This window comes from Carcharodon carcharias, chromosome 21, assembly GCF_017639515.1.
Source record: "Carcharodon carcharias isolate sCarCar2 chromosome 21, sCarCar2.pri, whole genome shotgun sequence".
In the NCBI taxonomy this organism is placed as follows: Eukaryota; Metazoa; Chordata; class Chondrichthyes; order Lamniformes; family Lamnidae; genus Carcharodon; species Carcharodon carcharias.
In genome coordinates, this window is record NC_054487.1 from 69,771,566 (window position 1) to 69,784,253 (window position 12,688).

At 39.6% G+C, this 12,688-nt stretch overlaps 1 protein-coding gene and 1 long non-coding RNA gene across 5 annotated transcripts in view; one reads left to right on the forward strand and one right to left on the reverse strand.

Annotated features, from left to right (window-relative positions):
- Positions 1–12,688, reverse strand: part of cnot2 (CCR4-NOT transcription complex, subunit 2) — a 143,733-nt gene that overhangs the window by 65,363 nt on the left and 65,682 nt on the right. For all 4 annotated transcript variants that reach the window (XM_041215520.1, XM_041215521.1, XM_041215519.1 and 1 more), the window contains one exon: positions 6,691–6,813. In XM_041215520.1, the coding sequence (XP_041071454.1) occupies positions 6,691–6,801 (111 nt within the window). In that variant the 5' untranslated portion in view covers positions 6,802–6,813. The remainder of the gene's footprint in view (positions 1–6,690; positions 6,814–12,688) is intronic.
- Positions 1–12,688, forward strand: part of LOC121292995 — a 36,308-nt gene that overhangs the window by 5,169 nt on the left and 18,451 nt on the right. The window lies entirely within an intron of this gene.

Here is a 12,688-nt window from a genome sequence, read left to right on the forward strand (position 1 = left end):
ATGAGGGGATTTACCCGTAAGTTAACTGAAGTATGGCATGAAATCTAGGCTGGAATTTTCCAGCCCCTCACATCGGAATCTTCCAGTCCCGCTAATGTGAACAGAAATTTCAATGACTCACCAGCCCTGCCATAGGGGAACCCGCCTCGGTGGGGGCTGGAAAATTCCAGCCCTAGAGTTTAAAAATGGTTCAAAACTTTCCAAAACAAAGAGTAGTTCATTTATGTCAAATTCACATATTAAAATAGCCAAATGAACACAAATGGCAATTACAATAACTTTACTCTATTTCAGTAAAGTTTGAATGTTTTGAACCTCCATTATTTTCACTCATTCTTTGTAACTAGTAAATATTACTAATCCGACATAGATGTTAGGGAGCTTAAAAATTACCATTCCACTCATATTTATGACATGAACAGGGACTGCTCTAGAGAAGTGCCTCCAAGGTTATGGTACATAGCTTTGGAAACAAGCTAGCTAAGTCTATCCAACTCCAATTAAATATCGGGAACACTGAAGCTATTGTTTTCAGTGCCTGCTCTAACTCCATTCCCTAGCTACTGACTCTATCCCTCTGCCTGGCAATAATCTGAGATTAAGCCAGCCTGTTCGCAACGTTGGTGTCAAATCTGACCCTGAGATTCCAACCTCCAATCCATGCCATCACTAAGACGGCCTATTTCCATCTCTGTGACAACTGCCTGACTTTGTCCATCTCAGCTCATCTGCTGCTGAAATGCTCATTCATGCCTTCACTACCTGTAGACTCGGGTATTCCAATGGACTCCTGGCTGGTCTCCCACATTCTGCCCTCGATAAACTTGAAGTTATCCAAAACCCTACTGTCCATGTCTTAACTTGTAGCAAGTACTGTTCCCATATCACCCCTTTGCTCACTGCCTCACAGTCAAGCAACATCTTGATTTTGAGATTCTCATCCTTGCTTTCAAATCCCTCCATGGTCTCACTTCTTCCCATCTCTGTATCTCTTCCAGACCCACAGCTCTGCGAGATTTCTGCACTCCTCAAATTCTGGCCTCTTGTGCATCCTCAATTTTAATTGGTCCACCATTTGTGGCCATGCCTTCAATTGCCTAGATCGCAAAATCTGGAATACCCTCTATATACCTCTCCGCCTATCCACCTCCCTTTCCCCCTTTAAAATAGCAAACATACAAATCAGGAGCAGGAATAGACCACTCAGCCCTTCGAACCTGCTCTACCATTCAATGAGATCATGGCCAATCTGATTGTAACCTCAAATCCATACTCCTGGCTACCCGCAATAACCTTTTATCTCCCTGCTTGTCAAGAATCTATCTACCTCTGCTTTAAAAATATTCAAAGGCTCTGCTTCCACTGCCTTTTGAAGAAGAGAGTTCTAAAGACTCTCAAACCCTGAGAGAAAAAAATTCTCATCTCTGTCCTAAATGGGCAACCCCCTATTTTTAAACAGTAGCCCCCAGTATTAGATTTCTCCCACAAGAGGAATAGCCTCTCCACATCAACCCTGTCAAGACCCCCCATGATCTTAAAGGTTTCAATCAAGTCACGTCTTACTCTTCTAAACTCCAGCAGATACAAACCTAGCCTGTTCAACCTTTCTTCATAAGACAACCCACTCAATCCGGGAACTAGTTTGGTAAACCTTCTCTGAACAGCTCCCAATGCATTTATATCATTCCTTCCTTAAGGGGACAAATACTGTACTCCTGACGTGGTCTCACAAATGCCCTGTATAACTGAAGCATAACCTCCCTATTTTTTATATTCAATTCCCCTCGCAATAAATGATAACAATCTATTAGCTTTCCTAATTACTTGCTGTACTTGCATACTAACTTTTTACAATTCATAGACTAGGACCTCTAGATCCCTCTGCATCACAGAGCTGTGCAATCTCTCACCATTTAGATAATGTGCTTTTTTTTTTTACTTTTCCTGCCAAAATAGACAATTTCACACTTTTCCATGTTTCACTCCATTTTCCAGGTCTTTGCCCACTTACTCAACCCATTTCCCTATATAGCCTCCTTGTGTCCTCTTCACAACTTAGGTCATCCATCTCTAATGTGCTAACATCATCATTAATTAACAGAGCCATCTTTTCCTAGCTTCCCATCCTACCTAAATGTCAAGTACCCATCAATATTCAGGTCCAAATCTATATCATCCTATAGCCATGTCTCTGTAATGGCTATCAGGTCATACTTATTTATTTCTGTTAGCACTCTCAGTTCATCTGTTTTATTTCAAATACTATGTACATTCAGGTGCAGGGCCTTTAGTTTTGTCCTTTCATTATTTTTGTAACCTCTAGCCTTATCTACTGATTTACTCTTAGATTTGTGCTCCCTGCACTCACTGTCCCTTCCTGTCACGATCTGCTTATTATTTCTCACATTAATACCTTTTACTTGTCTTTTCTCTATTCTTTGATTTGCCACATTTTCCAAAATTTGATCCCTTGCCCCCACTATTTAGTTTAAAAACCTCGCTATTTCCCTAGTTATACAACTTGTTAGAACATTTGTCCCAGCACAGTTCAGGTGTAGACCATCTCAAGGGTACAGCTCTCACCTTCCCCAGTACTGGTGCCAGTGCTCCTTGAACTGGAACCCACTTCTCCCACACCAGTCTTTGAGCCACATACACATCTCTCTAATTTTATATACCCTAAGCCAATTTGCACATGGCTTAGGTAATAATCCAGAGAGGTTCTGCTTTTTAATTTAGTGCCTAGCTTCTCATACTCTATTCAGAGCCTCTTTCCTAGTTCTGCCTACGTCATTGGTACATACATGGAGCACGACAACTGAATCCACTCATCCCACTGCAAGTTCCTCTCCAACCCTGACCAGATGTCCCGAATCCTGGCACCAGATAGGCAACACAGCCATCTGGACTCTCGCTCATTGCTGCAGAGAACAGCGTCAAACCCCTTTATTATACTGTCCCCTATTACCACTACATTCCTTTTTGCTTCCCCCACTTGAATGGCTTCCTGTACCACGGTGCCATGGTCAGTTTGCTCATCCACCCTGCAATCCCCACTCTCATCCAAACAAGCCAAGAGAACCTCAAACCTATTGGACAACTGCATAGGCTGAGGCTCCTGCACTCCTGCCTTCTGTGTCCCCTTACCTGCCGCACTCACAGTCACACCTTCCTATCCCTCATGGCTGACCAAATCAGAAGACCCTATCCAATGTGGTGTGACTGCTCTGAATGCTCAAAGCATTCGGGTAACTTTTCCCCTCCCTGATGTGTCACAGTGTTTGTAGCTCAGCCTCCAGTTCAATGAGCCTGACCCAAAGTTTCTCGAGCCGCAAACCCCTACTGCAGACGTGTTTGCCCTGGAGCACAATGGCATCCAGGAGCTCCCACATGTTGCAGCCTTGACACATCACCTGTCCTGCCATCCTTAGTGTGTTTTAATTAATTACTTAACTATATTATTCACTTATTTATTTTCCTTTTTTTATATATTTTATTAACTTTACCACCAGTTTGTATACTATTTTAAACCTTATGACTGGAATAGACCTTAACCACTTACCAGATATTCTCCAAACAGCTAGCTCCTTTCCCTGTAGTAGAGCAAGAACCAATTCCTACAGGATGAAAACGGTAGAAAAAGCAAAAGGAAAGGAACACCTCCTTCCCCTCCAAACTCCCAGGTATGCACTCAGTTCCAAAGCTACCCTCATTTGCCTTAGCTGCACCAAACAGCCTTGAATTTATAGTAAACTGAGCTGGAGCTAGAGAAACCAGATTCAACCAGTTAGCTAACTAGCTACTCAGCTCTCTCAGCAGAGTGTGTTTACCCTGCCTAAGGCTGGAAGAAAGAAAGAAACTTAGTCTACTTCCACAGTACTTTCCTGTTACAGGCTAGACTAGATTTTTCAAGAATAAGGTTAACACTTTAAACTCCCCCCTCACCAAAATTCCAGGTATGCTCTCAGTTTCAAAGCTGCACTCGTTTATTTGTTCATTACATTAAAGGCACTATATAAATTGCTGAAGTGCCAGCTGTTCCTTCAAAAGGAAATTCTATGTGCAAACCCATCAAAGCATTTTTTTAAGCAAAGGGTTCTCAGGCCTTACCATGGAACCCAGGAAAAGGATTAGGCCATTCAATTCCTTGAGGTGGTTCCATTATTTTACTAGATCATGGTTGATCAATACCTCAACGTCATTTAGCCATTTTTGCTCCATATCCTTGATACCCTAAAGTAATAAACAACTTGAAAACGCCAATTGGTCTAGTTTTCACAGCCTTTTGTAGAAAAGTTTCAGATTTCCACCGCTCTTTATAAGAAAAAGTACCTCCTGATTTCATTACTAAATTAGCATAGCTCTAATTTTATGATTATGCCCCTTTGTTCTGTATTCCCCCACTTAAGTAATTCCTTCATATCCACCCTGTCAAATCCCTTTATCTGAAATCCCTTGACTAATCCCCAGTATTATTCTAGTGATAGTCCAATGTTTCACACCCTTTATCGTCCAGGCTTTCATTCAGAGCTACCAGAGTTGCGTCCATTGCTTCTCATAATATTTATCCCTCAATCAACACCACAAACAACAATTTATCTAGTTATCACATTTATTTGTGGGAGCTTGCTGAATGCAAATTAGCTGCCGCATTTCCTGCATTACAACAGCGACTATGCTTTGAAAATATTTCATTGGCTGTAAATTGCTTTGAGATGTCCAGTGGTCATGAAAAATGCGATATAAATGCAAGTGTTTATTTAGATAGAGGGATTGGTTACAGAACAGAAGACCGAAGTTGCTTTGCTCCACCACAACCCCCAGTTTATCACATTGAGGGAAAAAATCCACTTTGTCTTTGACAAATACAAAGTAGATGGCCTTGCACTTTTGATATATTGAACTTAGTCTGCCATTGTTTCCCCACTCAATTAGTGTGTCACTTTGTAACTTCCTGGTTCCATCTGCACCACTTACTATGCTGTCAATATATATTCTGTCAGATAGAATTGTGCTTAAATATGCAATAATGATTTATCTGGTCATCCAGTCTGTTTCTTTTTCCAGGTGTTCCTTGTCTATTGTCTTTACTGAAATATCTTCCTCGTTTACTCTTCACAGAATGATAATTCACCTTCTGTGACATCCAAGACTCCCATTTAAGGACATTTTATGAGGTCATAGATTTTCACAGATCTCTAAAAGCTGGTGTACAGGAACAGCTAATGGAATGTTGGCCTTTATCTCAAAGGGGTTAGAATATAAAGGTGAGAAAGTGGTGCTTTGGTTCTTGAGAGCCATGGTTAGCCCCTATACTGTCAACTGCAAATTCTGATATACAACTCTTTTCTCCCTCACACAAGATATTAATATATATCCTGAACACATCAAGAAATTCAGTCATTCTGATATGTGCTTGCGTGCTTATCCAAGTCTATTAAACATGGCTGGTTTAATTTCTGCATTTATATAATTTATCACGTAACAGCTGCTACCGGGGTTCTGTACACAACAGTAGCATAGACAAGAACAGAAGAATGCAGAAAGTTGCTGAGGTAAATTGGATTGAAACCATAGAGGAATTCCTACCCAAGAATGGGAATGTCAAAATTGGTGCACTGGACATCTCTCAGATAGGGGTGATAGTTGAGTAGGAATTTTGGTATGGAATAGACGGTAGGCAGCAATGTTGAGGGGTTCCAGATTATGTTGGGCGGAGCTCAAAAAGCCATCTTAGAGGGCACTGTGAAAGTTTGGAAGTCAGAATAATATGGGAAAGTCTTCAGTAATATCATTTAAGGATAGGGACAGGTTATAAGAAGTGGAATGAAATTTGGTGCAGCAGGGGCATGATACCACAAAGGATAATGTGAGAACGAGAACACATTCAGAAGAAATGAGGGCCATCAACAGGAGAAGAACTTGGGAATTAAGACTTAGAGATTAGGCATTTTTTCAATGATTAGGGGGTGATGGCAGAGGAGCTTAGAGGTGAACAGGGAATGCTGCTGTACAGGAAAACAATGAAGTGGTCAGAGATAACCTGTCCAGACTTTGAAAATTTGCTTTGGATATTGATGGAAGGTGAGATTAACTGACAACCGTAGGGCAGCATGGAAAGAGAAGCAGTGGCAGTAGGAACTTGGATGTCACAGTAGGTGAATTATCACTCTGTGAAGAGTAAATAAGGAAGATATTTCAGTAAAGACAATAGACAAGGAACACCTGGAAAAAGAAACAGAGACTGGATGACCAGATAAATCATTAATGCATATTTAAGCACAATTCTATCTGACAGAAAGGGTACTCCAGAGAGGACTGCAAACGAAGTATACAGAAACTCATGTTTATGTAGATGTTAGTCGTGTGAATACAGCAAGTTTGCAAAGATGTAGTCCATTTGTAACTGTCACTGATAACCGTTTAGAGATCATATAAAGTGTTATAACACACTCCTTTCATTTATGGGATCTTAATAAGCACAGAATGTATTGTGCATATTCAGCTCTTAAGACAGAACTTAAAATGGGAGAACACAGAATTAAATACTGTATGGAATGGAGTGTAATTTACTGTGCAGTCAAGGGACTCTGAGCTTAATAGATCTTTAAATAATGCTTAAATTTTGCTGATGTTCCCCAAATCACTCACTGCAAGCATTTAATTCTAGATATATAAATATTTACTTACATCTTTTTCTGTTCGATGAGGGAACATTGAAGACTGGCTGTAATACAGACTTTCATCATGGTAATCACTCTCCACTCCCTCTACAAACTTCTTTCTCGCAGCACCAAACATGCTGTTTGTCACCTATTTCAAAAACAAAGAAAATATTTTTTTCTTCAGACGTTTTTAACACCATTTTGTGCATTGATGCAAAAAACCTGCAAGAAAAATATTATAATTCTATCCAAAATGCTTTCATACTCATACCCATGTGCTTCTTGTTCAATGGCATGCTTATTCATCTAAGTGTTTTTTGCCACAATTATCATTTGACCCCGGTTCTCCATAGCCAAAATGCTCCATATTCAACCGAAGACAAAAGGGAAAAATTCTGGCACGGCGAGATGTTTTAAGTTCAAGAATACGTAGTACAAAAGTTTCACAAAATGATTATGGTTTCTGAACACTCTGAAAAATATGTCTACAAAGCTACCCACCATTACATTTGAGTGAAATCCTAATAATAACACTGTAGCAATAAGTAAAAGTCCAAGCAAAAGATGGACCATGGGTACAAATGATCTGATGGAAACTCTGGGTTTGCCTTTGCTCTCATTAACAGAATTATTGAGTGGCAAATGAGATGCAGGAATATACAACAGTAATTAAAATTTCAAGAATACGTAAGTATTTTAATATTCAGATAATCTCCATGTTTTAACAAATTTGAAAAGTTCAGACATAATCAATTAGATTTTACTAGCTTATATTGTTTTCTATCATGGTAAACAACAATCTTTGAATGAATAATTTTGTTGATGAAAGACACTTAATGGTATAACAGCTCTGAAATTTAAAAGTACTGAAATGTTGAAATGTACGAACTGATCTGCCTCAAGCTATTTGTTAAGCCAATAAACCACAGATGGAAAACGAGAAGGAAAGGGAAGCAATTTTTGGGGGCACCATCACCTTGAAAAGTCTAGTATAAAACAGGAAAACCTCAACTGTGCGAGAAGCCATTACAAAGACCCAGGATTTATAAAAAGTGAAAGCATTGTGCCAACTTGTGTTGAACCACATTTTTGCACGTTAGTTATTTCCAATTATTAAAAATCACACAAACACTTAGAGGACACAGTAATGCCCTTTAGATGCACAAATAGAGTTAAATCATTTTCATTTTCATTAAAAGCCACAGCTCCGTCACTTGCATTGCCATAAAAAACACTTAATTAATGCACTTTTTATTGATATAAATAAACAAAAAATCCAATAACTATCAACAAGGAAAGTTATAGGTCTGAAGCATAAAGAAAAGTTCATGAGCTGAATTAGGAGCACAAGTTTCTTTTCGGGAATTATCATGAGTTATTTTCTCCAATAATAAAAACAGAAAATGCTAAAAGTATTCAGCAGGTCAAGCAGCATCACTGGAGAGAGGGGCTGGAATTTTACTTGGAGACAGTGGCTTCTCAACCTGGGTTGGGGGGGGTGCAAGCCACCCCCCTCAGCTTGGCTGGGTTACCCATAGTCATTTATCAGCTGTTAGACCATTAATTGGCTTGAGGCAGTATTTTTACTCCCATCTGGGAAGAGCTGATAGTCATCCCTAAACCCTGCAGCACCCCAGGAACAGTGGCCACTTCCGGGACTACAAATAGTCCCCGAAGAAGAGCTGCCATGACCCAAGACATGCAGCTAAGTTTGGGGTGTGGCAGGTGGCCAGGCTGGCAGGTCGCAATGAGAGAGATGGGGCGACCTATCTTGGGGGGCCCCCCCCCCCGTTGGGCACAGGATGACTGGAGGGACACTCCACCCTCAGCCCTCATGATCTAGACACATCCCGCCCTGGGTAAAATCCCAGCGGCAGCAAGACCACAAGTGACCCACGTGCATGCAGGACCTCTGACTCCTCCCCACCTTGGAAAAAATCCCAGCAGAGGCAGGTAGACGATGGACATGGTGCCATCTCCATGACATCCAATTTTACTGACCCCACCTGCCACTGCCCTGCCAAACCGCCCCCCAGGGAGGTAGGTTTGGGAGTTAACGCTCCAGGTCATATTTCCAGCATTTGCAGCATTTTGCTTTTGAATTCATCTTCTACAATCTTGAAGGAAAATTTGGGCATTCAGGCTCATTTAGTTCTTACAGCAAAATTGTTCCTCACATAACTCAATAGATTAAAAGACAAAATAACTGCTTATAAGTGTCCTTGTCCTCAAAGGTTTAAAGATATCCATGGATTCAGGAAATACAGCAGATAATACCATCTATAGAACTCCAATGATCTAATAACTCATTCTAATGTCCAACAGCTTTTGATGATCAGTTTTTTCAATCAACATTCACAAAAGTATTGTGAAATCAGCACAAGGTATCTGCATTTTCAATCATTAGAAAGCAACTCAGACCTGTCCTGGAACTAAATGAATTCCAGCATGAATGGCAACGAATAGAACCAAAGTTCTTTACCTTGGAAATATAAAAATTAATCAGAATCAGATACCTACTCCATCATGAACAGCTGCAGGCAATTGGGGGGGCGGGGGGGGGCATTTTAAAAAATTCTTTCATGGGACGTGAGCATCATTGGCAAGGCCATTCCCTAATGCCCCTGAGAAGGCGATGGTGAGCCTCTTTCTTGAACTTCTCCAATCCATCTGGTGTAGGTACATCTGGTGCTGTTACAAAGGGATTAAATATATGGAATTGCTTGGAGACACTGTATTCAAGACCACAGCACTGCCAAATTTCCAAATAAAACCAGAAATTATGGATCATGTGTCATTCAAAATAGGTATCAGTAGATGTATTTATCTTTGAAAACTGGAATGCTATACCAATGGAGACCATTCACTATCTTACTACACTTTGCTGCAAAATACAAGCACTTAATTTTCCAGATCGTTCATTGAACTATATTGCATTCATCCTGGGTTTAATACCAACACCATGTAATTCATATCTCATTGTTAGAAGTATTAAAATCAAGCTTGATTGGCTGAACAAGTATAAAGACTGTATCCTGTTATGATCACAGCAGGTGTTAATTGCTGAACAAACCAAATCCCAGAGAAAAACTTGACTTACGGGCCATAATTTTTTTTTGTATTCTGAAATCGAGAAGAAAACATACTGGTCTCAAGTCCAGTGCACTTTTGCGATTTTAAAAATTACAAGTTTATTAACATGAAAAAAAGAAAACTTAGGCACACAAGATTAGTTACACAGTTAAAATTAGTCTTACAAAACATTCCTTAAAAGACTCCTTACTTGGTCAGACCCACAAGTCAACATCTTCTAGGCAACACTCCCTTATAGATGTTTAACTATAAAAACCCAGTAACATTACCCAAGGCAAACCATTGTAGCTTTAATAAAGGCATACCACATGACCTCAAATTCTCTTCCATTCTGCTGTGGAAATCCAAGACTTCAGAGCAAGACTCCTTTTTTCAGCCAAAGGTTTTTCTGGCTTGACTGGATGGCAGAGTCAAATTGCATCTTCTCCTAGCCTAGAGCTGTTTCCAGGAGATCTTCCTCACACAGCCAAAGACCAACCTCTAAGCTCTCCACCGTAACTCTAAAATATCTTTTCCCCCCTTTCATCCCAGGTTCCATTGTTCTCACACTGCTTTGAAACTCAAATCCTTCCAAATACAAAATCTTTCATGTTTCTATTTTGTCTTTGCTTTTGGGTCAGTAAAATGTAATATACCCACTTACAGGAGTTCCATGGGTAAATGTAAGATGCAGAAATGTTTCGCGTCAACTCTAACTTCCCTTTGATATTCAAATGAACTCTCAACTTATCTAAAAATGTAAATGTTAGGTCCAACCTATTTACTTATACCTCCAACCCACCATAATACCTTATTACAAATGCACACCTAACAACTGTATCCTTTAATGCCATAACCTCCCAGACAAGATGTCTCTAGTAACCCAGCATAATTAAATCTCTCTCTCTCTTACACACACACACACACACACACACACACACACACACACACACACACACTTATTCACAGAATATTCCCCCAAAAACTTTTTCAAAAATCCATTTTCACAATCTGATGCAATAGCCAAATGTCATGGAACTCAGATTGGTTGATATACCAACCAATCTTCAGCAAGGACCAGGACCCTTAAATTCTCAACAATTCTTGTGAGAAAACATTGGACAATTCAGTTTACAGAAAGTCCATATACTATATCAAGGAGTAGGATGAGTACATGTTACAAAGCAGCTTACTAAAGAGGAGCGGCTCAGCTGTCTGGTCATGCTAGAGATTTGCATGCAGGTCTTTGACACAGACACCTGGGTGTCATCTCTCTTGGAGACAGACAACCCAATACCACTTCTATCCAAAAGCATTAAGGTAGCAGAAATTGTTTACAAGGTAGCTGGTACACGGAGTTAACAGTCTGCACAAGTGTTAAAATTATGAGGTTTACAAGATTATTATATTTTGGGATTGTAGCTTTAAATTTAGGGTAAATTAATGGGGTCATATGTTCTGAAGTCTGCCTGACAGCAAACATAGGTTGTTTGATCGCTAGAGATCAAAGGAAGACTTACACTGTTTTACTAAGAAGGGGGGGCAAGGTATTTACACTTGGATGAAATGGCAGCAGTCTGTGAGTTTACAATGAATCTCCCAAAGTCCCAGAAAGGTGCTGTAGCTATTGGGTTGTAAACAGTTGTGCTGTAAACCATACAGTTACTTCTAAGATGAAAGGGAGTTGAGATCAAGGATAGCTAATTAGCATTTCCACCTAGATACAAGGCTAATGTGTTTCACATTGGCATAGGGAAGAGAAAGCCATTTTTAAGATCAGGTTACAGGCTTCCCTACAAATCAATGAATATCACAGTCAGTAGTTCTGTATGGTCAGCAGTGAGATGAAGCTGCTTGGCTGTGTGAGTTACCCTACAGTCAGATGCAGAAGGGAGACAGTTTCTAGTTGAAGAAACGCATCCTGCGGCCTTCTAAGAATTCCAGGAGATTTGATTTGGTATGGCCAGGAGGAAGAAGAAGAATCAGAACAGACCTTACTACTAGCGGTGGATTTAAGAAACTCTCAGAAAACTGAGGAAAGCGCTTGGAGACGGTGACTCAAAGTTACTACTCAATGAAACAGGGATACAGGAATCCATTGGAAGCAACCATGGACTGTTTGCTAAAAGGACTATATTTCTGTGGCGAATGCAATGGGTATTAAGTATAAAAGGGGAACATTATTTTCTGTCGTTTAAAGTATAAGTTGCCTAAGGAAAATAGTTAATAGCTTTTTTAGTCATTTGTTCCAGTAAAAGCTTTAAAATGTGAAATCTTGTTGTGTCATTCTTTCAGCTAATAACTGGAAGTTTGAATCTCTTTTTAAAAATTATAGGCCTCTACAGAGATCATAACAATAGCTAACATTGACAGGTTTTTATTTTTACACTATATTATAATAGCAAAGATGCCTGCATGTTTGGGAGGTTTTCCATTCTCCCACTAATAAAAATTAGCTCCATCTTTGCTCAAATCCCAGTGATAGAAGACTGTAAATTAGGCTGATTAAATATAATAAGGAAAACTTATAATTCATTGCTATGCACCACCCAATTTTACCCTGTTGTCATTATCATCCTGGAATACTTTCCATATATTTATGGCAATTGATTTCTGCTCTCAGAAATGAGACTGCAGGATAGCCCCAATTCAAATTTCAGAAGAAAATTAGAGACAGAAAAATTTAGGCACATCTTAAGACAAGCAGACTCTATCCCCAGCAGCCAACTAATGGTCACCACGGCATTCAATATTTGCTGAGGTACTTTATCCTAAAGCAGCAAAAATAATTCACAGAAAAACATAATAGATTTTCTGTCACGACCACCAATCAACCAGTCAATTAAAAGGTCAAAGACTTTAAGATAAGTAAATGTGTTCTTTTAAAAATAAAATTAATTTAAAAGACACTGCAAATCAGCTCATGGTATCTTAGAATATTGTATTTATTA